The sequence below is a fragment of the Trichomycterus rosablanca genome, chromosome 5 (assembly GCF_030014385.1).
Source record: "Trichomycterus rosablanca isolate fTriRos1 chromosome 5, fTriRos1.hap1, whole genome shotgun sequence".
Taxonomy (NCBI): domain Eukaryota; kingdom Metazoa; phylum Chordata; class Actinopteri; order Siluriformes; family Trichomycteridae; genus Trichomycterus; species Trichomycterus rosablanca.
In genome coordinates this window covers 20,373,302-20,400,911 of record NC_085992.1, presented here as the reverse complement: position 1 = coordinate 20,400,911, position 27,610 = coordinate 20,373,302, and the positions used below count along the sequence as shown (strand labels likewise).

The 27,610-nt window shown below is 39.3% G+C and overlaps 1 protein-coding gene across 1 annotated transcript; it reads left to right on the top strand.

The window, feature by feature from the left end:
- Nucleotides 1-18,246: 18,246 nt before the first annotated feature.
- dnajc12 (DnaJ (Hsp40) homolog, subfamily C, member 12) lies at nt 18,247-24,730 on the top strand. The gene is made up of 5 exons (XM_062995827.1): nt 18,247-18,429; nt 23,526-23,604; nt 23,719-23,858; nt 24,168-24,243; nt 24,463-24,730. The coding sequence occupies exons 1-5, from the start codon at nt 18,304-18,306 to the stop codon at nt 24,534-24,536; spliced, it is 495 nt and encodes a 164-aa protein (XP_062851897.1). The 5' UTR covers nt 18,247-18,303; the 3' UTR covers nt 24,537-24,730.
- The last annotated feature ends 2,880 nt before the right edge of the window (nt 24,731-27,610 follow it).

Sequence of the window (27,610 nt, the reverse complement as noted above, 5' to 3'; positions counted from 1 at the left end):
ACAGTGCAGATAAAAAGAACAGTATAATAAACACAAAGACCTACAATAAATACAGGAGACATTTCTAATTTAAAGAAATTGAGGGAGACAAGACTAGAGACAAGAGTAGTGTAATGGTACTGAGTAAATGACAAGTGAGGTAAAAAAAAATATTCTGATATTCAGGTAGCAGCATAGGGTTTTAATAGCGACAGAGATATAAACAGAGTAAGGTGCATAAATGCAATACTGTGCAAAGATACAAGTAACATAGTCACTAAGTAGTATGTATTGAAATTGTCAGAGTCCAGGGAACAAGACTGTGTTGGTTGTATGTGTGGTCGTGTGCATGTGCGTGTATGGGTGTGAGTGAGTGTATGTGCAAGTGCGTGTGTGGGTGTGAGTGAGTGTATGTGCATGTAAGTTTGAGTGTGTGTATTTTTGTATGAGTGTGTATATATGTACAGTGAGGAAAATAAGTATTTGATCCCCTGCTGATTTTGTAAGTTTACCCCCTTACAAAGTCTTGAACAGTCTATAATTTTTATGGAAGGTTTATTTTAACAGAGAGAGACAGAATATCAACAAAAAATCCAGAAAAAAAAAAACATTAAATAAAGGTTATAAATTAATTTGTATTTAATAAAGGGAAATAAGTATTTGATCCCCTACCAACCAGCAAGAATTCTGACTCCCACAGACCGGTTATGTGCCCATGAGGCACACAAATTAGTCCTGTCCCTGTATAAAAGACACCTGTCACAGAATCAGTTTCTTCCATTCAAATCTCTTGACCACCATGGGCAAGACCAAAGAGCAATCAAAGGACGTCAGGGACAAGATTGTAGACCTGCACAAGGCTGGAATGGGCTACAAGACCATCAGCAAGAAGCTTGGTGAGAAAGAGACCACTGTTGGCGCGATAATTCGAAAATGGAAGAAATACGAGATCACAGTCAATCACCCTCGCTCTGGAGCTCCATGCAAGATCTCACCTCGTGGGGTAAGAATGATTCTGAGAAAGGTGAGGTCAGCCCAGAATTACACGGGAGGAGCTTGTCAATGATCTCAAGGGAGCTGGGAGCAGAGAAATGCTGGATATGACCCCAAGAACACCATCCCCACTGGGCATTTCTCTGCCTCCAAACACGGCGAGTGGAGTTGATGCCAAAGAGCTCAATTTTTGTCTCATCTGACCATATCACATTCTCCCAAGCTTTCTCTGAATCATTCAGGTGTTCATTGGCAAACTTCAGACGAGCCTGTATATGAGCCTTCTTGAGCAGAGGGACTTTGCGGGCACTGCAAGATCTCAATCCATTACGGCGAAGTGTGTTACTAATGGTTTTCTTGGTGACTGCTCCCAGCTCCCTTGAGATCATTGACAAGCTCCTCCCGTGTAATTCTGGGCTGACCTCACCTTTCTCAGAATCATTCTTACCCCACGAGGTGAGATCTTGCATGGAGCTCCAGAGCGAGGGTGATTGACTGTGATCTCGTATTTCTTCCATTTTCGAATTATCGCGCCAACAGTATATATATATATATATATATACTTGGATATAACTTAGAGTAGTCAGTGTACAGCTTGTATAGCAGTGTAGATTTACTGTCTTCTGAAAATAACTCAACACACAGCCATTAATGTCTAAATAGCTGGCAACATAAGTGAGTACACCCCACAGTGAACATGTCCAAATTGTGCCCAAATGTGTCGTTGTCCCTCCCTGGTGTCATGTGTCAAGGTCCCAGGTGTAAATGGGGAGCAGGGCTGTTAAATTTGGTGTTTTGGGTACAATTCTCTCATACTGGCCACTGGATATTCAACATGGCACTTCATGGCAAAGAACTCTCTGAGGATGTGAGAAATAGAATTGTTGCTCTCCACAAAGATGGCCTGGGCTATAAGAAGATTGCTAACACCCTGAAACTGAGCTACAGCATGGTGGCCAAGGTCATACAGCGGTTATCCAGGACAGGTTCCACTCGGAACAGGCTTCGCCAGGGTCGACCAAAGAAGTTGAGTCCACGTGTTCGGTGTCATATCCAGAGGTTGGCTTTAAAAAATAGACACATGAGTGCTGCCAGCATTGCTGCAGAGGTTGAAGACGTGGGAGGTCAGCCTGTCAGTGCTCAGACCATACGCCGCACACTGCATCAACTCGGTCTGCATGGTCGTCATCCCAGAAGGAAGCTGACGCACAAGAAAGCCCGCAAACAGTTTGCTGAAGACAAGCAGTCCAAGAACATGGATTACTGGAATGCCCTGTGGTCTGACGAGACCAAGATAAACTTGTTTGGCTCAGATGGTGTCCAGCATGTGTGGCGGCGCCCTGGTGAGAAGTACCAAGACAACTGTATCTTGCCTACAGTCAAGCATGGTGGTGGTAGCATCATGGTCTTGGGCTGCATGAGTGTTGCTGGCACTGGGGAGCTGCAGTTCATTGAGGGAAACATGAATTCCAACATGTACTGTGACATTCTGAAACAGAGCATGATCCCCTTTCTTCAAAAACTGGGCCTCATGGCAATTTTCCAACAGGATAACGACCCCAAACACAACCTCCAAGATGACAACTGCCTTGCTGAGGAAGCTGAAGGTAAAGGTGATGGACTAAACCCAATTGAGCACCTGTGGCGCATCCTCAAGTGGAAGGTGGAGGAGTTCAAGGTGTCTAACATCCACCAGCTCCGTGATGTCATCATGGAGGAGTGGAAGAGGATTCCAGTAGCAACCTGTGCAGCTCTGGTGAATTCCATGCCCAGGAGGGTTAAGGCAGTGCTGGATAATAATGGTGGTCACACAAAATATTGACACTTTGGGCACAATTTGGACATGTTCACTGTGGGGTGTACTCACTTATGTTGCCAGCTATTTAGACATTAATGGCTGTGTGTTGAGTTATTTTCAGAAGACAGTAAATCTACACTGCTATACAAGTTGTACACTGACTACTCTAAGTTATATCCAAGTTTTATTTCTATAGTGTTGTCCCATGAAAAGATATAATAAAATATTTGCAGAAATGTGAGGGGTGTACTCACTTTTGTGATACACTGTATATGAGTAATTATATGGTGTGTCACAGTGTAAGTCAAGTCAAGTCAACTTTATTTATATAGCGCTTTTTACAATATACATTGTCTCAAAGCAACTTTACAAAATCCAGGACCAACAGATACAAAAACCCCTGTAAGTGTGTGTGTATGCATGTGTGCAATTGAGTATGTGATTGTATATGTGTGTGAGCATGTGTATACATGGGTGTGTGTATGAGTAAGCATAATTGTGTGTCAGAATCTAAGTGTGTGTTAGTGTATGTACTGTATGTACAGTGTATCACAAAAGTGAGTACACCCCTCACATTTCTGCAAATATTTCATTATATCTTTTCATGGGACAACACTATAGACATGAAACTTGGATATAACTTAGAGTAGTCAGTGTACAACTTGTATAGCAGTGTAGATTTACTGTCTTCTGAAAATAACTCAACACACAGCCATTAATGTCTAAATAGCTGGCAACATAAGTGAGTACACCCCACAGTGAACATGTCCAAATTGTGCCCAAATGTGTCGTTGTCCCTCCCTGGTGTCATGTGTCAAGGTCCCAGGTGTAAATGGGAAGCAGGGCTGTTAAATTTGGTGTTTTGGATACAATTCTCTCATACTGGCCACTGGATATTCAACATGGCACCTCATGGCAAAGAACTCTCTGAGGATGTGAGAAATAGAATTGTTGCTCTCCACAAAGATGGCCTGGGCTATAAGAAGATTGCTAACACCCGGAAACTGAGCTACAGCATGGTGGCCAAGGTCATACAGCGGTTTTCCAGGACAGGTTCCACTCGGAACAGGCTTCGCCAGGGTCGACCAAAGAAGTTAAGTCCACGTGTTCGGCGTCATATCCAGAGGTTGGCTTTAAAAAATAGACACATGAGTGCTGCCAGCATTGCTGCAGAGGTTGAAGACGTGGGAGGTCAGCCTGTCAGTGCTCAGACCATACGCCGCACACTGCATCAACTCGGTCTGCATGGTCGTCATCCCAGAAGGAAGCTGACGCACAAGAAAGCCCGCAAACAGTTTGCTGAAGACAAGCAGTCCAAGAACATGGATTACTGGAATGCCCTGTGGTCTGACGAGACCAAGATAAACTTGTTTGGCTCAGATGGTGTCCAGCATGTGTGGCGGCGCCCTGGTGAGAAGTACCAAGACAACTGTATCTTGCCTACAGTCAAGCATGGTGGTGGTAGCATCATGGTCTTGGGCTGCATGAGTGTTGCTGGCACTGGGGAGCTGCAGTTCATTGAGGGAAACATGAATTCCAACATGTACTGTGACATTCTGAAACAGAGCATGATCCCCTTTCTTCAAAAACTGGGCCTCATGGCAATTTTCCAACAGGATAACGACCCCAAACACAACCTCCAAGATGACAACTGCCTTGCTGAGGAAGCTGAAGGTAAAGGTGATGGACTAAACCCAATTGAGCACCTGTGGCGCATCCTCAAGTGGAAGGTGGAGGAGTTCAAGGTGTCTAACATCCACCAGCTCCGTGATGTCATCATGGAGGAGTGGAAGAGGATTCCAGTAGCAACCTGTGCAGCTCTGGTGAATTCCATGCCCAGGAGGGTTAAGGCAGTGCTGGATAATAATGGTGGTCACACAAAATATTGACACTTTGGGCACAATTTGGACATGTTCACTGTGGGGTGTACTCACTTATGTTGCCAGCTATTTAGACATTAATGGCTGTGTGTTGAGTTATTTTCAGAAGACAGTAAATCTACACTGCTATACAAGTTGTACACTGACTACTCTAAGTTATATCCAAGTTTTATTTCTATAGTGTTGTCCCATGAAAAGATATAATAAAATATTTGCAGAAATGTGAGGGGTGTACTCACTTTTGTGATACACTGTATATGAGTAATTATATGGTGTGTCACAGTGTAAGTCAAGTCAAGTCAACTTTATTTATATAGCGCTTTTTACAATATACATTGTCTCAAAGCAACTTTACAAAATCCAGGACCAACAGATACAAAAACCCCTGTAAGTGTGTGTGTATGCATGTGTGCAATTGAGTATGTGATTGTATATGTGTGTGAGCATGTGTATACATGGGTGTGTGTATGAGTAAGCATAATTGTGTGTCAGAATCTAAGTGTGTGTTAGTGTATGTACTGTATGTACAGTGTATCACAAAAGTGAGTACACCCCTCACATTTCTGCAAATATTTCATTATATCTTTTCATGGGACAACACTATAGACATGAAACTTGGATATAACTTAGAGTAGTCAGTGTACAACTTGTATAGCAGTGTAGATTTACTGTCTTCTGAAAATAACTCAACACACAGCCATTAATGTCTAAATAGCTGGCAACATAAGTGAGTACACCCCACAGTGAACATGTCCAAATTGTGCCCAAATGTGTCGTTGTCCCTCCCTGGTGTCATGTGTCAAGGTCCCAGGTGTAAATGGGAAGCAGGGCTGTTAAATTTGGTGTTTTGGATACAATTCTCTCATACTGGCCACTGGATATTCAACATGGCACCTCATGGCAAAGAACTCTCTGAGGATGTGAGAAATAGAATTGTTGCTCTCCACAAAGATGGCCTGGGCTATAAGAAGATTGCTAACACCCGGAAACTGAGCTACAGCATGGTGGCCAAGGTCATACAGCGGTTTTCCAGGACAGGTTCCACTCGGAACAGGCTTCGCCAGGGTCGACCAAAGAAGTTAAGTCCACGTGTTCGGCGTCATATCCAGAGGTTGGCTTTAAAAAATAGACACATGAGTGCTGCCAGCATTGCTGCAGAGGTTGAAGACGTGGGAGGTCAGCCTGTCAGTGCTCAGACCATACGCCGCACACTGCATCAACTCGGTCTGCATGGTCGTCATCCCAGAAGGAAGCTGACGCACAAGAAAGCCCGCAAACAGTTTGCTGAAGACAAGCAGTCCAAGAACATGGATTACTGGAATGCCCTGTGGTCTGACGAGACCAAGATAAACTTGTTTGGCTCAGATGGTGTCCAGCATGTGTGGCGGCGCCCTGGTGAGAAGTACCAAGACAACTGTATCTTGCCTACAGTCGAGCATGGTGGTGGTAGCATCATGGTCTTGGGCTGCATGAGTGTTGCTGGCACTGGGGAGCTGCAGTTCATTGAGGGAAACATGAATTCCAACATGTACTGTGACATTCTGAAACAGAGCATGATCCCCTCCCTTCGAAAACTGGGCCTCATGGCAGTTTTCCAACAGGATAACGACCCCAAACACAACCTCCAAGATGACAACTGCCTTGCTGAGGAAGCTGAAGGTAAAGGTGATGGACTAAACCCAATTGAGCACCTGTGGCGCATCCTCAAGTGGAAGGTGGAGGAGTTCAAGGTGTCTAACATCCACCAGCTCCGTGATGTCATCATGGAGGAGTGGAAGAGGATTCCAGTAGCAACCTGTGCAGCTCTGGTGAACTCCATGCCCAGGAGGGTTAAGGCAGTGCTGGATAATAATGGTGGTCACACAAAATATTGACACTTTGGGCACAATTTGTACATGTTCACTGTGGGGTGTACTCACTTATGTTGCCAGCTATTTAGACATTAATGGCTGTGTGTTGAGTTATTTTCAGAAGACAGTAAATCTACACTGCTATACAAGTTGTACACTGACTACTCTAAGTTATATCCAAGTTTCATGTCTATAGTGTTGTCCCATGAAAAGATATAATAAAATATTTGCAGAAATGTGAGGGGTGTACTCACTTTTGTGATACACTGTATATGTGCAAGTGTGTGTGGATTTATGTATGTGTGTGTGTGTTAGTGTACGTGCATGTAAGTTTGTGTATGAGTGTGTGTGTGTGTGTGTATGTATGTTTGCATGTAAAAGTTGAGTGTTAGGTTGTGTATGTGAGCGTGAGTATGTGTGAGTGTGTTTGTATGAGTGTATATATGTGTGAAGGTAATTGTGTCTATGTGTGTGTATGCATGTTTGTGTGTCCGAGTCAGTTCAGACTTGTATTGAGGAGTCTGTGGGCTTGTGGAATTAAGCTGTTGCATAATCTAGTAGTGTTTGACCAAATACTGGGGTACCTTCTCCCAAACAGCAGGAGAGTAAAAAGTCCATGTGATCGAACTACAATACTGAGAGCTTTATGGATACAGTTTACAGAATTTCTTATATTTACTATGACTTTTATTTGATTGCAAACAGTATGAACCTGAGATATTTCATGTTTTGTCTGGTAAACTTTATTTTATTTATAAATAAACATCTATTCCTGCATTTCAGTCCTGCAACAAAGTCCAAAAAAGTTGGGACAGTAAAGCATTTACCACTTTGTAATGTTGCCATTCTTTTTCCCCACACTTAAAAGATGTTCTGGCACCAAGGATATCAAGCGATTTAGTGTTTCAGGTTTTATTTTGTCCTGTTCTTCCTGCAAACACGTCTTAAGATGTGCAACAGTACAGGCTTGTCATTGTTGCCTTTTTGTTGAAAAATTCTCCACACATTCTCTATTGGGGACAGGTCAGGACTGTAGGCAGGCCAGTCCAGTACCTGTACCCTCCTCTTTCGCAGCCATGCCTTTGTAATGTGTGCAGCATGTGGTTTTGCATTGTCTTGTTGAAAAACGCATGGATGTCCCTGGAAAAGATGACGTCTTGAAGGCAGCATATGTACTCAATGTACTTTTCTGCATTAATGCTGCCATCACAGAAGTGTAAATGACCTTTGCCAAGAGCACTGACACAGCACCATACCATGAAAGACCTGGCTTTTGGACTTGTTGCTGATAACAGTCTGGATGGCCCTTTTCGTCTTTGGTTTGCACACGGCATCCATTTTTTTTTCCAAAAAAGGTCTGGATGCTGATTCATCTGACCACAATACACATTTCCACTGTGTGATGATCCATTCTAGATGCCTTCAAGCCCAGAGAAGTCGGCGCTGCTTCTGGACATGGTTAACATAAGGCTATCTTTTCCAGCTTAAGCGTGCGCCCTTGGCCTTTACGCATTAAAATTCCACCTGATTCCTTGAATCATTTAATGATATTATGCACTGTAGAGGTTCTTTGAGGTACATTCTTTTTAAACATTTTATTTTTCTCAGACATTTGTTGACAAACTAGAGATCCTCTGGCCATCTTTGCTCCTCAAAGGCTCAGCCTTTCCTAGATGCTGCTTTTATACCAAACTATGATTACCTGTTGACATCACCTGTTTGGAATCACATTGTTATTTAGTTTCACCTCATTAGTAGCCCTAAATTGCCCCCATCCCAACTTTTTTTGGAATGTGTTGCAGGTCTGAAATGCAGGAATGGGGGTATATTAACAAATGAAATGAAGTTGAGCAGACAAAACATGAAATATCTTGGGTTCAACCTGTCTGCAATCAAATAAAAGTCAAAGTAAATGTAAAAAACACTGCATTTTATTTTATCTGCATTTTCCATACTGTCCCAACTTTTTCTGATTTGGGATTGTAAATGTTTGTTCGTGATGAAAGAGAGACTCTGTTGATCTTTTCAGTTGCCCTCACTACTTACTGAAGAGTCCTGCGGTAGGATGCAGTGCAATTCCCAAACCAAACAGTGATGCAGCTACTCAAGATGATATAGTTCCTCTGTAGAATGTGGTGAGGATGGGAGGTGGCAGATGAGCTTTTCTCAATCCCCTCAGAAAGTAGAGATGCTGTTGGGCTTCCTTGGTTATAGAGCTGGTGTGAGGTTTTCTGCCAGGTGAACACCACAGAATTTGGTGCTCTTGACGATCTCCAAAAATTCACTGAGGACAATTCTCAGCCTCTCAGCTAATTCTTCATCCTCCTCCTCCACCCTGGCTCTCACACCTCTGTCCTTTAACCATCAACGAGTGGGACGTTAACAGACTCTTTAAGAAACAAAAGGTGAGAAAAGCTCCTGGGCCAGATGGAATCTCTCCATCCACCCTCAAGCACTGCAGCAAACAACTAGTGCCGACTTTCACTCATATCTTCAACAAATCACTAGAACTTTGCTCTGTTCCCTCCTGCTTTAAAACATCTACCATCATACCAGTCCCCCCAAAAAACGAACATTTCTGGACTGAATGATTACAGACCTGTAGCCCTGACATCTGTAGTCATGAAGGTCTTCGAACGCTTGGTCCTAGCCTACCTGAAGACCATCACAAATCCTTTACTGGATCCCCTGCAGTTTGCATACAGAGCAAATAGATCTGTCCATGATGCAGTCAACGTGGCCCTGCACTTCATGCTACAGCATCTCGACAGTCCTGGAACCTACGCTTGAGTTCTGTTTGTAGATTTCAGCTCGGCTTTTAACACCATAGTGCCAGAGCTGCTGCAGGTCAAATTGTCCCAACTGTCTGTGCCGGATGCCATCTGCCGGTGGATCATGGACTTTCTGACAAATAGGACACAGCAGGTACGGCTAGGAAAACACATTTCAGACCAGCGGAACCTAAGTACTGGTGTACCACAAGGCTGTGTGCTTTCACCCCTTCTCTTCAGTCTCTATACAAATGACTGTGTTTCTAAGGAACCAGCTGTAAAGATCCTTAAGTTTGCTGATGACACCACTGTGGTGGGCCTCATAACCGATGGTGACGAGTCTGCCTACAGAAAGGAAGTCGAGCAGTTGGTCTCCTGGTGCAGCGACAACCACCTGCTGATCAACACACAAAAGACTGTAGAGATGATGGTGGATTTCAGGTGCAACGCGCCCTCCTTACCTCCCCTCACAATTAATGGCTCTATGGTCTTAGTGGTGGAGTCACTTAAGTTCCTGGGCACCACCTTATCCAGGGACCTAAAGTGGAAAAAGAACACACTCTCCATCACCAAGAGGGCCCAGCAGAGAATGTTCTTCCTGAGACAGCTGAGGAAATTCAACCTGCCACAGAGTCTGCTGATCCAGTTCTACACAGCAATAATAGAGTCCATCCTTACATCATCCATCACCATTTGGTTTGGTTCCTCAACATCACAGGAATGAGCCAAACTCCAGCGTATAATCAAGACAGCGGAGAGGATCATTGGACGTAGTCTGCCAACGCTTCAGGACATTTACAACAGCAGAGTGCTGAAGCGTGCCGGCAAGGCAAAATTACAGCAGACCCCTCTCATCCTGGACATCACCTTTTTCAAACTCTTCCATCTGGCATAAGACTCAGGACAATAAAAACAACCCGTGCTTCTCTGAACTGACAAACCTACGACGGCTGCACACTCTTTGGTCATAATATTTCGACTTTATTAAAGTTAAAGTTATTTATTAAAGTTAACTGAATAAAATATATCAAATTTAGCTTTGTGTGTTTTAAAGTAAAATGCAATGCAATAATGTAGAAATATGGGGAAAATTTTCAAATATTTAACACAAAGTAACATCCTGCTGTAAGCTGTGTTGCACTGTCAGCTGTTCACCTGAAGACCTTACAACCCCTCTTTCTCATGAATGACCTCAGAAGGAGGTAGAAAGTAAATAATAATGCAATATACTTACAGAAGATTTACTTTAATAGAACATATCAGACATCATATAACACAACTGTCACCTTGGGGACTCCAAACATTGCTTCACTTTGAAAGTAGAGGGCAATCAAGCAAAGGGCTTCTCTGTTTTAATGAAGAGATGGCCTGTTACTTAATGTGAATATCCAATGATTTAGATCAGGGGTTTTCAACCTTTTTGGACATGCGCCCCCCTTCAACCACCGCACAGAAATAATTGAGAAAGCTTCTGACAAGCTAAAATAACATAATTGATGTTGTGCACATCATACATATGATGCAATTTTGCTGATTGAAAATATTACTTTACAAAGATAATACAGTCCGACCCCATCTGAGCCGATTCTATCAGCACATTATATAAATTCGTGGTTCACTTTGGTAAATCATAAGCGGTTCTTGCTTTTTGATGTAGATGAGAGCAGAAAACATTACTTCACAGCAGCCCCGGTTCTGGACTGCTTTGCTTGGGGGGGCAGTAAAACCTAATGAGGGGGCATGTTGATAGTCATGTTTTTGAAGCCAGAAATATATTCAAGGCTTGATTTGTGCATGAATGATGACAGCCAAGCTATTGATACTGGCTTAAAGTGATGTATGAGGTAAAGAAATAAAAATGCATGTTTTCGAACTTAAACTTAAAACCCAATGATTAAAAAATACATGTTGATTATGTAAATGGAGAAAAAAGATTATCTAATTGTATTTCATTTTAATACGCCCCCTTAATTAAATTGCCATTACTAATAGAACAACTCTATTTCTTGAAAGGCTTTAATACAAATTTAAGTCAAAGCTGACAAATGTACCTACACACAGACTGAGAATATTCAAACGTGGAAATAGGAATGAGTGAGAATATTTATATTATTGGGAAATTAAAATATAAAGAAAACAAAAGAATACTAATTCTGTAAAAAAAAAGTGTTTACCAGTATACCTGCCTCTCGCTCACACTAACAGAACATATACTGCCGAACTGAACTGTTTGGGGCAGTCTGCCGATTTTTATATGACTCAAAGAGCCAATCAGGAATAAGCAAGGAAATATCTTCACACTGTAAAACAAAATGCATTTTTGTGATTGGTTCAGAGATAATTTTAAAAATAGCCGTTGCTTGCATTGTGCTTGGGGGGGCAAAGACACAATTTGGGGGGGCAATGCCCCCCTCAGCCCCCCCCTAGCGCCGGCCCTGCTTCACAGAGTCAAGCATAGACAAAAGTTCATCAATTACTAAGTTGGTTAGTTCAGGATAATCTGTTCTGACTGACAGAAAACGTTTAGCTCCACAGGCAGAACCACTCTGACTCTGTGGTAATACTCAGTGTAATTAAACCTGAGCTTTTTAAGGTAAGCGAGTCACACAAAATGTTCTGTAGTAGTTGGTGTTTATTTACAACCGCAACATTCATTATAACAGTAAAAAAGGAGAGATGACTGAGAAAATAAACTTACGCTGCGCTTAAAATGAATTGACTCCTGAGTCACTTATAATTGATACTGTGAACGGAGCATCTCTCTTAAAGACACAAACACGTCCTATAACAGCAGTCGTTGCTTTTGTCACCGGTTATCTTCGCTGATAGCTCTATTTTGAAGGTTTTTTTCAGACGGAACTGAATAACATTAAACGTGCGTGTGAGCGTGGTCAGTTAGAGTAATGAAATATGTCTCCCGTGGGTGAAAAATGAATTGCTTTAGTTTTAGAAGTAAAAAAATCTCGTAATGCCACTCACCCGGTCAGGCACTCGCGCCCCCCCAGACAAGTACTCGTATTGATTCTGGATCCCCACAGGTTGAAAACCCCTGATTTAGATCACTGACTCAACCCAGAATCAATACAATGTTGGCTCACACAATTTATAATTAAAGAAACAACTATTTACAGTAGATCATCAAAGCACAAGTTAATTGTAAATAATTGAAAACATTGTGTTAGGTTTTTGACTTGATTATTATGGAGGTACAGTGGGGGTCACATAATCTGATTACTGCAAGTAAATGTGTAAAAGTATTATTTAAGTAGTTTACCTATATGACTGACCAACGTTGCCTGTTTTCCGACAGGAAGGAAAAATAGGCAGTAATTTTATGCTAGACAGTGAGTAATCCAGTGTCCATGTATGAGTTTTTTTTTGTTTTGTTTTTTTTGAAACGCTTTTCTTCGTGCATTTTCTCGACAACATACAGGTGGAAAATGTGCAATCCGCTTGTTAAGTCGTGACGTGTCGACCTTATGAAACGTCACATCCGGGTCCAAGTTGGCTGAGACCCCTCGTATTTTCAATATACCACAGTGCTGTGTCCGAGTCGGAAAAAAACTACCCAACTGTCTTTCTACCGCTTTTCTTGCAATTAGATATCATGAAGTAATATTTTTGTTCATAATTTAATGTAAACTGTCAAATTGTATATTCATTACACGTGTTTCGAGCTGTTTTTAATTTACATGTAATATGTTCATATAATTTACATGTGATATCCTGGATTTTTGATTTTTATAAGCTATAAGCTATACTGATTAAAAGTAAAACCAAAGAGTCAGAAATGTCAGTTTTCATGTAATGAATTAAAAATATGACCGCTTACCTCTTGATGAGTTGACATGAAATTAAATAATGACATGAACTAGTGTACTGCACATCTTGTCTATATATATACTGTATATATATATATATATATATATATATATATATATATATATATATAAAAGACCTTTTCTCGTCCAGATCGCTATTGAGAAGGAGAAGGAGAATCCAAGTTTCTTATAAAAACAAAATAAAAACTCAATATGTTCGCAATTGGCGTATAACAAACAAAACTACGGTAAAAAATCTATTGCTCCGCGTCCTCTTTCTTTCCGTATATTTTATATATATAAATATATATATATTTATATATAAAATATACGAAATTTTATAAGAAACTTGGATTAATGGATAAGCCAATTTAAGAAGAAAGTTAAAATAAATAATGTTTGTGGAAAACTTATGGAACTCTGTGTCGCTGTCATTGGAAATTGGGTTTACAAACACGAGTCATAAACTTCTAGTCCTTCTCAATAGCGATCTGGACGAGAAAAGGTCTTTTATATATATATATATATATATATATATATATATATATATATATATATACAGTATATATATAGACAAGATGTGCAGTACACTAGTTCATGTCATTATTTAATTTCATGTCAACTCATCAAGAGGTAAGCGGTCATATTTTTAATTCATTACATGAAAACTGACATTTCTGACTCTTTGGTTTTACTTTTAATCAGTATAGCTTATAGCTTATAAAAATCAAAAATCCAGGATATCACATGTAAATTATATGAACATATTAGATTGCCATGGTGATGGTGGACGCTGGCGCATTTGGCTGCCGCTACCGTTACCGTATTTTACCGTATTTTACCGTATTTTATTGTATTTTTATCGTTTTTCGTTTTCATCTTTTTACACACCTTGTGGATCTATTTCTTTTATGTTACTTTTGATACTTTTATTTGTGCTTTTGATACTTTTTGTTCTTTCTACTGTACATCGCGTCTGCGGCCGGTGGTGAACGGTGGATGAGTTTTCCTGGGATCGGCACGATGTTGAACTATTCCGTTGACCAGCTGAGGAAGTTCAACAACTGCACTACTCCATCGTGTATTTCAGTCATCAAACAGCTTGGACTCCTTCGCCGGCCTCGTTATATTCACAGGGGCTCCCGGAGAAAGCTTGTTTATCTTCGAAACGGTAACGCTATTCCATCCTTCTGGTCAGCCGTGCGCACTGTCGCTCCGCAAACACGTCATCAGAGCGCTGCTGCCTTGCACACCAGTAGCGGTGTAGTCTCCATGACAACGCTGTCCACGGAGTGGGATGGGAAACGCGGAGTGGACTTAGCAAATCTCCGTTCTCTTCCTCGTTCCTCACAGCCAACTACACAACAATACCACTTGAAAATGGCATTGCTTAATGTTCGTTCACTCAACACAAAAAGTACTGTACTCAGTGAATTTATATCTGACAGTGAACTAGACTTTTTCTGTCTCACTGAAACTTGGCATAAACCCTTGGATTATTTTATGTTAAATCAGACCACGCCAATGGGATACTCGTATATTGAAGAACCTCGTATGGAAGGGCGAGGTGGTGGTGTTGCTGCAGTCTATAGGGATGATATTAAAATAACCACTTTGTCTTTTCCTGCTGCTCTTTCTTTTGAACACCTGGCTTTCAAGTTGTCAGGGCCTACTCCTCTGGTCACTGCTGTAGTTTATCGTCCGCCAAAGCCAAACGCTTCCTTTCTCTCTGATTTTTCAGATTTTTTAACCCAGCTTAGTGCCCTCTCATCCTCTGTACTGCTTATGGGTGATTTTAACATCCATATTGATGACAACAACTGTAAATTTGCCAGGGAATTTTTGGAATTGTTACAGTGTTTTAATTTCACACAACATATACATTTTCCAACTCATAAAAAAGGTCATACTCTTGACCTTGTCTGCTCTACTGGTGTCCTAGTTCATCAGCCGTCCAGCCATGACCTTACTGTCTCTGATCATTTGACAATCATCATGGACATTGAGGTCACTAGGCCCATCACTAGAGCTAAACGTAAAATATCCTTCAGGAATCTTCAATATATCTCTCCCTCTGCTTTCTCAGATTCTCTTGTTAAAAAGATGTCTGTCTGTCCTGTACTGTCTAGTAATTCATCTGACCTTGTCGATTACTATAATGACATACTCGCCTCATGTCTTGATGAGCTGGCTCCTTTGAGAACCAAATTTGTTTCATTTAGTCATTCCGCACCATGGTACACAATTGAGCTTCACCAAATGAAATCCCGTAAACGCCAGCTTGAAAGACTTTATAAGAAAACCGGTCTAACAGTACATTATCAGATTTATTCTGATTATCTTCAACATTACAAAGACGCTCTTACGGCAGCCCGATCCACTTACTATTCCGAACTCATACATGCTGGATCAACAAATCCTAAGACTCTCTTTTCCACAATAAATAAACTTCTCAAACCAATTGACAATACTACCAATTCCTTTACAGTTGACAAGTGTAACTCTTACCTCTCATTTTTTCAAACAAAAGTTGAGAATATCCACAATTTTCTGACAGTTTCCCCTGTCATCTCTGTTTCTCCGCCTATCTCATCTCAATTTATTACCCAGCCTCTGTCTCAGTTCTCACCTGTGTCTCTTTTGGACCTATCTGAGATCTTAACAGGGATGCGAAGCTCCACTTGTGTTTTGGATCCTGCTCCATCAAAACTTGTTAAGGGTTGTTTTCCAGTTATCTCATCACTTATCACAGAGATAATCAATTCCTCTCTTAGTTCTGGCTCAGTCCCTCAATCACTCAAATTGGCTGCTGTTACTCCCATACTTAAAAAACCTGGACTTGACTCTAACATTATGAGTAACTTTCGGCCCATTTCCAATCTTCCATTTCTGTCGAAAATACTGGAACGTGTTGTTGCCTCACAGCTCAAAGATCACCTAAATTCCAATAATCTATTTGAATCATTTCAGTCTGGTTTCCGCCCCCAGCACAGCACTGAGTCAGCCCTCCTCAAAGTCACAAATGACCTTCTTCTTTCCTCAGACTCTGGACAAATTAATATTCTCGTCCTCCTTGATCTTACTGCAGCTTTTGACACCATTAATCACTCCATTCTTCTGTCCCGCCTTGAATCCTCTGTCAACATCACTGGTACTGCCCTTTTGTGGTTAAGGTCATATCTCATAAACAGACAACAGTTTGTTAATATCAACAATTGTAGTTCTGCCATTGCTCCACTGTCCCAAGGCGTTCCCCAAGGCTCAGTGTTAGGTCCCCTTTTGTTTATTCTTTATATGCTCCCCCTTGGTGACATCATACGTCGGCATGGTTTACATTTCCACTGCTATGCTGATGATATTCAGCTTTACATCTCCTCCAAATCCATTAATACTGAACTTCACTCCACTCTGACAAATTGCATCACTGAAATGAAATTGTGGATGAAAGCTAATTTCCTCAAATTAAACTGTGAAAAATCAGATATGATCATCGTAGGTCCTACAACCCTGGCAAAAACCACAAAAAATTTTCAAATTACCATTGATAATGACACTTTGTCTCCGTCTTCTAACATCCGAAATCTTGGTGTAATTTTTGATAGCAACCTCTCTTTTGACCGCCATGTAAATCACATCACCAAAACTGCTTTCTTTCATCTAAAAAACATAGCACGTCTACGTCCATCACTCTCCTTTTCTGCCGCCGAAACCTTGATTCATGCTTTTATTACATCCAGAATTGATTATTGCAATAGCATCCTTTATGGTACATCTAACAAAATCCTAAAAAAACTTCAGTATATCCAGAATTCAGCTGCTCGCCTCCTTACTCATACTCGCTCCCGTGATCATATTACACCTGTTCTACAAAAACTTCATTGGCTTCCCGTTGCTCAACGCATTCAATTCAAAATTCTTCTATTCACTCACAAAGCTCTCCATAATCAGGCCCCATCCTACCTCACCGACCTGCTCCATCAGCACATTCCCTCCCGTAGCCTTCGCTCTTCTGAGGCTAACCTACTGTCCATACCCTCTAGGACCAAGCACCGGACCTGGGGTGACAGGGCCTTTTCCATAGCTGCTCCATCTTTATGGAATGCTCTCCCCAAACACCTACGAGATTGTCCTGACCTGTCCAAATTCAAGTCACTTCTCAAAACTCATCTATTCAGAGTGGCATTTAACTTGTAACAACACAAAATAAATGCTTTTATTTTTGCTATTCTTTTTAATAGTTTTTATACTTAGATCACGACAGAAATGTGAAGTCCTAGATCCTAAAACTTGTAAAGTTTTCAGTTTCCTGATTGCATGTAAATCTGTCCTGTTTCTGTCTAATTTTAAGAAATTGTTCTATATTTGTTGTTCTCTCTCATAATTTAGCTAATTTTTAATGAACTGTCTTATGCTGCTCTCTTTGTTTTTATCTTAATTATTCTTGATGTTGATGTACTATTTTGATTTTGTACTATGATTTGTATGGTGTATGTACGTATTTGTTTTGATTATTTGTCTTATGTAAAGCGTCTTTGAGTATCTTGAAAAGCGCTATATAAATAAAATGTATTATTATTATTATTATATTACATGTAAATTAAAAACAGCTCGAAACACGTGTAATGAATATACAATTTGACAGTTTACATTAAATTATGAACAAAAATATTACTTCATGATATCTAATTGCAAGAAAAGCGGTAGAAAGACAGTTGGGTAGTTTTTTTCCGACTCGGACACAGCACTGTGGTATATTGAAAATACGAGGGGTCTCAGCCAACTTGGACCCGGATGTGACGTTTCATAAGGTCGACACGTCACGACTTAACAAGCGGATAGCGGCCTCTGCAGTCACAGATTTCGGTAGTCACAGATTTCAGTGTAACACCGGAAATGAGATTTGCATTGAACCAGTAACCAGTAACCAGTTACTGACAATAAACCATTTACACTAAGATACCACACAAAATCAGAGTATATATATATATATATATATATATATATATATATATATATATATATATATATATATATATATATATATATATAAATATATATATATATATATAAAATTAGGAAACAGCTCCATCTTGAGTTACACAATTCTGCTGTCACAGAATTTCTTGTCCCACTGAGCTTCGATGTTTGGTAATGTAGCAGTCAGTGTGAGCTAACGTGGAGCTGTACGAATTTTTATGCTGTTGTGTTTGTATGGTTATAAAGGTCCCAGGCTGTAAATATTGCGTAGACTGCTCAGTTATGGAGGCGATAATAAATTCAAAAATGGAAGAGCTGGAAGATTTTTACGGTTTGCTTGGGTGCGACGAGTTGTCAACGGTAGTATTTTATTGTTTACACAGCAATAATCAGTGTAGCCAGAGTATGACGAGTGTCTTACAAAAACGAGGTGCTTACACAGTATATGTGTGGCAGTTGTGTGGTTCAACAATTTTGTGCGGTTTGCCGCAGATTATTGTTGTATTGTGGTAATCATTTCATATTTTTACAGTACCTATAACGATTTATCAGTGTTTTGGGAAGTAGATCATGTGATATATTTGTAATAATGCTGTGGCAATCCTGAATTAAATTTGACATATTTTGTATCATTTTCGTGGTAATTTACTGGTTGATGTGAATGCAGTGATCCTTTGATAATGTTGTGGTAAGCCTGTGATGGTCATGCATCGTACTGTGAGGATAGTCTAGTACTCTAGGGTTCACCGACCTGTTAATTGCTTTTCTTTTCCCTGAGTAATTTTGTTTCTTTTTTATATATATTTTTAAATGCATTTTCTCCACTTTTTCTCCCTTTTTAGCGCGTCCAATTGCCCGATTGCGTCATGCTTCCTCTCCACCAATGCCGATCTCTGCTCTGATTGAGGAGAACGAAGCTAACCCACGCCCCCTCTGACACGTGGGCAGCATGCCGTATGCATCATATCACCTACACTTTGACGAGTGCAGTGCAGCTTAGCATTGTGTATGGAGAGACACACCCTAAGAGCACTTTTTTCTTCATCTCTGTGCAGGCGCCACCAATCAGCCAGCAGAGGTCATAATTGCACCAGTCATGAGAGAGAGAGAGACCCCATCCGGCTTAGTCCCTCACATCTGAACAACAGGCCAATTGTTGTTCATGTGGCTGCTCAGCCTTTGCCGGCAGGCAGAGCTGAGATTCGATACAATGTATTCGAGATCCCAGCTCTGGTTCCAGTGTGTGTTTTTACCACTGCGCCACCTGAGATTAATTTTGTTTCTTACATTAATTTTGTATCTGGATCTGAAAAAGACCTGGCATTTTCTGCAGTTTAAATATAGAATAGATGACTGTTCTAAATACCATTATCTGCTCATTCAAAATACATAAGCAACCCAGAAATGATATCTTAAAAACATAGTAACATTTTGAAAACTTTAACAGCATAGCAGCTCAGTATAATCAAAATACGTGGTCATGTTTCAGTACACTTAAGCAGTGTATGTTTAATTTATCATGTACACTTAATAATTTGGCTGCTGTTGTCTAACTGTAGAATGGTATTGTTACAACAAGAAGAAAAAGAATAATGCCTTTATTTGTCACATATACACGTGCACAGTACGGTTTGTAATATTATATTAATATTTGGTATCAGTAGTAATAAAATAATACAATTTAAAAATTATTTAAAAAAAAAAGCTCAGTTCCTGTTATTTAATACATTACTTACACTGTTCAGCTCAAAATGCTGTTTGAAAGTAATTAATTAAATCTCCATTTTTCCTGGTCTGATGAAATATTTCCAAATCAGAAAAAGGTTGGGACAGTATGGAATTTTTTTTATGGAAATTTTTATTTCATTTGTTAATATAAATCCATTTGCGTTCAGGCTTGCAACACATTCCTAACAAAGCTTGGGACAGTAAAGCGTTTAACACAACACTTAAAATATTCTCCACTCATTCTCTTCTGGGGACAGGTCAGGACTGCAGACAGGCCAGTTCTCCTTTAGCTTCTTTTGCAGTTATGCCTTTGTTATCTGCAATGTTATTGTAATGTGTTTTTGCATCGTCTTGTTGAAAAATGCAAGGAATTCCCTGGAAAATATGTTGTCTTGAATGCAAATCTCAATGTACTTCATTAATGCTGCCATCGTAGAATAATTAATTACCTTTGTCAAGGGCACTGACACAACCACATACCATGCCAGACCCTTTTGGACTTGTTGCAGATAACATTTTAGATGGTTCTTTTTGTTTTTGGTCTGAGGCACACAGCATTCATTTTTTTTAAAAAGATCTGGAATACTAATTTGTGTGACATAACAGACAACTTGACAGCTTTTAGGTGGCATTTTTAAATGTAACTCTGTATAGAAGTGCTTGACAAATGTTTTCCTAAGTAATCCCTTGCCCATGCATACAATACAAATCCCTTTATTGACAAACTGATTGCAATCACCTGTTGACATCACCTGTTTAAAACAACATAATTATTTACCTCATATATCAGTTTGTCAATAAAGGGATTTGTATTGCCAAACCTGTGGACTTTTTTAACTCCTTTCTTGAGAAATGTAAAAGTTTTATGCTTAAAAATAAGTACTTTTGAAATGAATGTTCTGTAATGTTCAGGTTTGTGACTGTCTTTCCATGTTTGTTTTTTTGTTCATGAACATCACTATAGTTCGGATGTATTGTACATCTTTTAACTATGGTTCTGTTTGTTTTTGATAAGATAATACAGGTCAGAAGGTGCAGGGAAATCCTTTTTAGATTTAATGGTGTATCCTTTTTACCTGAGGAATGCCTTTTGACTGACATCTTTCCAACCCATGTTTTTAAATGGCCACTGGTTTCCAATCTAAGGTGGAGAATGCCACCATTTTCTTCCCCCAAAGAAATTCCACCATTCCACTTGGAAGACAAAATGAACCAGTTGGACAAAAGGACAGTCGAACAGACATTTTCTAGTCTCTACCCTACACACAATCCACATGAAATTCAGGCATCCTGTAAAAGTGGACTTTCCAACATTTGTATCCCTAGGAGATGAAAGTGACTTTTTTATCAACAAATGTGAAGAGTTTTTTATCTTTACATCCTTTGAGTGATGATGCAGCTCTTGCTGCCCTTTAATCAATTTTTGAAACTGCAAAAGACAAAATAGGCGGAGCAGAACTCAGTAAGAACTAAGAGACAAGGAATTCAAGAAAGCCTTGATTATGCCTTTCCGAACAGAGCATTGTGCCTTTGCTGTATAAAAGACATTACAGAGAAGTTGCTGCAGGCAGCACACTCAGCTACTTTGATGACCTTAATGTAAGAATTGTCTTAGACTTTAAAAAACGGCTCCAATTCTTAACCCAATACTAGCAAACAGTTTGCATTCTTTGAGGACCAAAAGCATCTGGTTTACAACATCCTGTATCTGGCAGCAGTACCACATTAAAGAGCTACAGGAAACATGCTGCACACGTTACAAAGGCAAAAGTTGAGAAAGCATGGACAATGCAAATAATAAAAAAAACACAGAGTTTCTTACATTTACTTTGACTTTTACTAGTATTTCATTGCAGACAGTATGAACCTGAGATATTTCATGTTTTGTCTGCTCAACTTCATTTCATTTATTAATAAGCATCCATTCCTGCATTTCAGGCCTGCAACACATTCCAAAAAAGTTGGGACTGTAAGGCATTTACCACTTTGTAATGTTGCCATTCCTTTTCACCACACTTAAAAGACGTTTTGGCACCGAGGATACCAAGTGATTTAGTGTTTCAGCTTTTATTTGGTCCCATTCTTCCTGCAAACATGTCTTAAGATGTGCAACAGTATGGGGTTGTCATTGTCACATTTCAAAATTCTCCACACATCTCTGTTGGGGACAGGCCAGGACTGCAGGCAGACCAGTCCAGTACCTGCACCTTCTTCTTCCGCAGCCATGCCTTTGTAATGTGTGCAGCATGTGGTTTTGCATTGTCTTGTTGAAAACTGCATAGATGTCCCTGGAAAAGATGACATCTTGAAGGCAGCATATGTTGCTTTCTCAAGATCTCAATGTACTTTTCTGCATTAATGCTGCCATCACAGAAGTGTAAATGACCTTTGCCAAGGGCACTGACACAGCCTCATACCATGACAGACAATGGCTTTTGGACTTGTTGATAAGTTTGGATGGTCCTTTTCGTCTTTGGTCTGGAGAACACGGCGTCCATTTTTTCCAAAAAAGACCTGGAATGCTGATTTATCTGACCAAAATACACGTTTCCACTATGTGATGGTCCATCCTAGATACCTCCGAGCGCAGAAAAGTTGACGCTGCTTCTGGGCATGGTTAACATAAGGCTTTTTGGCCTTTATGCACTGAAATTCCTCCCAATTCCTTTGTTTAATGGATCGTTTAATGATATGCACTGTAGAGGGAAAAACATGCGAATCCCTTCCAATCTTTTTTTGAGGTACATTGTTTTTAAACATTTCAATAATTTTCTCATGCATTTGTTGACAAACTGGAGATTCTGGCCATCTTTGCTCATCAAAGGCTCAGCCTTTCCTGGATGCTGCTTTTGTACCAAACCATGATTACAATCACCTGTTGACATCACCTGTTTGGAATCACATCATTATTTAGTTTTTAACCTTATTACTAGCCCTAAATTGCCCCCGCCCCAACTTTTTTTTAAAAATGTTTTGCAGGCCTGAAATGCAGGAATGGGGGTATATTAACAAATGAAATATCTTGGTTTCAACCTGTCTGCATTCTAATAAAAGTCAAAGTAAATGTAAGGATCGCTGCATTTTTATTTTATTTGCATTTTCCATACTGTCCCAACTTTTTCTGATTTGGGGTTGTACATACACAGAAAGACTTGCATATTTTATTGTAGACAAAGGGGCTTCAACTAAATGTTGAATAAAGAGTAATTTTGTGAATAAGAATTTACAATTTATAATAAAAAAAAAAAACCATTTCAAATGAGCATTAATTTACTCCAGATAGAAGTGTTTCTATATATTACTGGTTTCCTTTCTCAGACACGCCAGCTTCCTTGTTGGCAAACCTGCTTATTTCTGAAACCTTGATAATTGGTTGCTTGGTCCAGTACAGTTTTCTCCTGGCCAGGAGATGGCAGCAGATTTTTTTTTTTGTACAAATTATTATTATTATTTTTTAAATATTGAATACAGAAAAAAAAAAAAATCTATACTAATTTGGATGCAGTACAACAGCAATACCACAGCAATATCACCATAACATTTTTGTAACCGGTGTGGTCCTCATTGGTCTAAAGAGATCTCAAAAGCAACTGACTAATCTCACAAAACTGATCTGTATTTGGGATTTTTGCTATAGCTTACTGTTAATTAAGATACATAATTAAAATAAATATTAAGAACTGATCATACAATTTTATATCTTGTTTTACTACTTTTGTACACCACAGACTGAACAAATTACAAGTGAGTTTAAAGTGAAAGCCCTGGCTTGCCATCCTGACAAACATCCAGAAAATCCTAATGCAGGTAAACTCAGATTAGAATTGATAAACCAATATTTGTATAAAGTCAAGTATTAATGTCTTGTTGAAGTTAATAAAAAAGATAACGTAACTTTTCTTGGTGCAATTCATACTTTAGTGCAAGAGTTTCAAAAATTACAAGAGGCTAAAGATGTTCTTGCAGATGAAAACAAAAGAAAAAAATATGATCTGTGGCTAAGAAGTAGAATCACTGTGCCATTCAGTAAGTGGCAGGCCTTGGGTGACACAGCTAAAATTGTAAGTTATTTTGTGTGCGTCTGTGTCTATATGTAGATCTGTATGTCTGTCTTTGCATATTACCTGTTGACTTATCCTTTAGAAATGTATTCTTTTATGTTTTTTTTTATTTTTATATAAATATACTTCTATAATATACTGTAAATATATTAGTACCTGTTGCATGTATTTTTGACATTGTGAGATTATTTTGTCATTAAAACCTACACAATCTTTATGCTTTATATGCAGATCTATATTATATGTAGGTTAATTATGTTCTAATAAATATGTGCTATTGGATGACTCTGGATTCCCTCAATTTTCCAGTCAATGCATTGGACCATAAGGACCAAGAAGAAGCCAATGTTGGAAGCAGCAACAGATACAACTGAAATCTACAACGGTCAGTTAGTTAATGGTCAATAAGGAGAATACAGTTTGATAGGCTATTTTAAACATTAATTATGCAACGTTTAATGTACTCTTTAACTTTTGTTAGATTTGTAATACTAATAATATATTGTTTAATTTCAAAACACACTTTTACAGTGCAACATGACTAACAGTTTGATCTTTATAATCCACTACTACTTTAATAATAAGGATGTTACTTTCTTCCTAGGTGATTACAAATTGTGCAGGACAAGTGATTCTCCTTCGAGTCTCCTGCTGAAGTTTAGAAATTATGAAATATGAGAAACATTTTTGGCTGATATTTGTGATTTTGACTGATGTTGGTGTGTAAGTAAGGGATTTGTTTATTAAGTGGGTGTCATGTGCTGTGTATCAAGTTTATACATACCCCAGAAAAATTATATGTAATACAACCCCAAATCAGATAAAGACAGTATGAACAATGTAAATAAAATGAAAATGCAGTGTTCCTTACATTTACTTTGATTTTTATTTGATTGCAGACAGTTTAAACCCAAGATATTTCATGTTTTGTCTGCTCAGCTTCATTTAATTTGTTAATATACCTCTATTTATGCATTTCAGGCCTGCAACACAAAAAGTTGGGAGAGGAGCAATTTAGGGATAGTAATGAGGTGAAAAAACTAAATAATGATGTGATTCCAAAAAGGTGATGTCAACAGGTGATTGTAATCATGGTTTGGTACAAAAGCAGCATCCAGAAAATGCGTGAGAAAATGATTGAAATGTTTAAAAACAATGTACCTCAAAGAAAGATTGGAAGGGATTTGCATATTTCTCCCTCTACAGTTCATAATATTATTAAACGATTCAATAAATCGGAAGGAATTTCAGTACGTAAAGGCCGAGGGCGCAAGCTTAGGTTGAACGCCCATGATCTTTGATCCCTCAGACGGTACTGCATCAAGAACCGCCACTCAACAATAGCTGATATAATCACATGGGCAAGGCATAACTTTGGCAAACCTGTCAAGTCAACTTGATTTATATAGCGCGTTTTACAATAGACATTGTCTCAAAGCAATTTTACAAAATCCAGGACCAACAGATACAAAAACCCCTGTTGAGCAAGCTGAGGGTGACTGGCAAGGAAAAACTCCCCCAAAAAAAAAAGGAAGAAACCTTGAGAGGAACCAGACTCATCAGGGCCCATCCTTCTTGGGTGGCCTGGAGAATACTTTAAATAAATAGGATTTACACAAATCATACAAACACAGAATTAAATGAACTAACTGGCAATAAGTAAATAAATAATAATAGAGTTATTAATAATAATAGAGTTATTATTCAGTTCAGAATGTAATGAAGTCTGTAGTGAGTTCTTGTCATTCTTGGTGCAAATACTCCAGGCTCATCACATCCGGCAGGAGCAGCATCATTTGCACGGTCGTCTCGACTTCAATCCTTAACCTCGGGCGGTTAAACAGGTTTCCATCAGAACCACCATTTCGGCTTAAAACAACAGAAACTGTAGTTAAAAATGTACAATGCTAGTTGAAAAAATATAAGTTTTACAGAGAGTTTTAGACTCCGGCAGCCCTAATTACTACAGCATAACTAAAAGGGAGAGCGAGCAGGTAACAAGGTCATGAAGGCCTTCACAGGACATCAGCGCTCATCTCCCCAGCGTCATCAAACCTGAGTGATCGGATAAGAGAGGCAGGACAGCAACCCAACCTGATCACCACAAGTTTCTATGACCAAGAACCCCCAAGCTCTGCGCCTTTGTCTATACTAATCAAAAGCCTGAGAAAATAAATGTGTTTTTAGTCTATACTTAAAAATTGAGACTGTGTCCGAATCCCGAACAGAGGCAGGAAGATTATTCCAAAGTTGTGGAGCTTTGTAAGAAAATGCTCTTCCACCAGCCGTGGACTTTTTAATTTGAGAAACTACAAGTAACCCTGCATCTTGTGAGCGAAGTGGACGCGCTGGGTTGTAGTGATTAATAAGTTCACTCAGATACTGTGGAGCCAGACCATGTAGCGCTTTATAAGTTAGTAACAGTATTTTGTAATCAATGCAGAATTTAACTGCCAGCCAGTGTAGAGATGATAGAACAGGATAAATATGATCAAATTTTTTTGTTCTAGTTAGCACTCGAGCTGCTGCATTTTGAACCAACTGAAGTTTGTTTATGGATCTACCGCAGCATCCAGTTAGAAGAGCATTACACTAATCTAACCGAGAAGTTATAAATGCATGGATCAGTTTTTCGGGCGTCATTAACAGATAGTATATTTCTTATTTTAGAAATATTACGCAGATTATAGAAAGCAACTCTAGTAATATTATTGACGTGTGTATCAAAGGAAAGATCTGAATCTAGTGTGACACCCAAGTTTTTTACATCTGAGCTGGGAGTAACAGAGAAAGTGTTTAGGTTTAGCACCAGGTTAGACAACTTGTCTCTTGCAGCTTTAGATCCAGCAAGTAAGACCTCTGTTTTATCTGAATTTAGTAAAAGAAAGTTACACGACATCCAGTTTTTTATGTCGTTTACACAATCTTCAATCTTACTGATTGTGTCAGTATCATTTGGTTTGGCTGATATATACAGCTGTGTGTCATCTGCATAGCAGTGAAAATTTATACCATGTTTATGAATAATTTTTCGGTACTATGGTTGGGTCTAAATTCTGATTGAAATTTTTCATGAATACAGTTTTCGTTCAAATAAGAACATAACTGTTTGGAAACGGCTTTTTCTAGTATCTTAGAGACAAAAGGAAGGTTTGAAATTGGCCTATAATTAGATAAAACATGTGGATCAAGATTAGGTTTTTTAATCAGGGGTTTAATAAAAGCACTTTTAAACAATTTAGGTACAAACCCAAGGCCAAGGGATGCATTAATTAATGTAAGCAGGGGCTCTACAATAGCTGGGAGTAAATCTTTAAGTAAACGAGTTGGAACAGGATAGAGTATACAAGATGATGACTTTCATGATTTAATCAACGCAGTTAGTTCATTTTGGGAGATTGGATTAAAGGAATTTAGTGGGATTACCTTTGTCAAGCACTGCAATATGGAGTTACATGCACAAATGCCACTTAAAACTTTACTGCGCAAAAAAAGAAGCCTTATGTTAACCATGTCCAGAAGTGGCGTCGACTTCTCTGGGCACAGAGGCATCTAGGATGTACCATCACACAGTGGAAACATGTATTGTAGTTAGATGAATCAGCATTCCAGGTCTTTTTTGGAAAAAATGGACACTGTGTGCTCTAGACCAATGATAAAAAGGACCATCCAGTCCAAGGGCTGTGTCAGTGCTCTTGGCAAAGGTCATTTACACTTCTGTGATGGCAGCATTAATACAGAAAAGTACATTG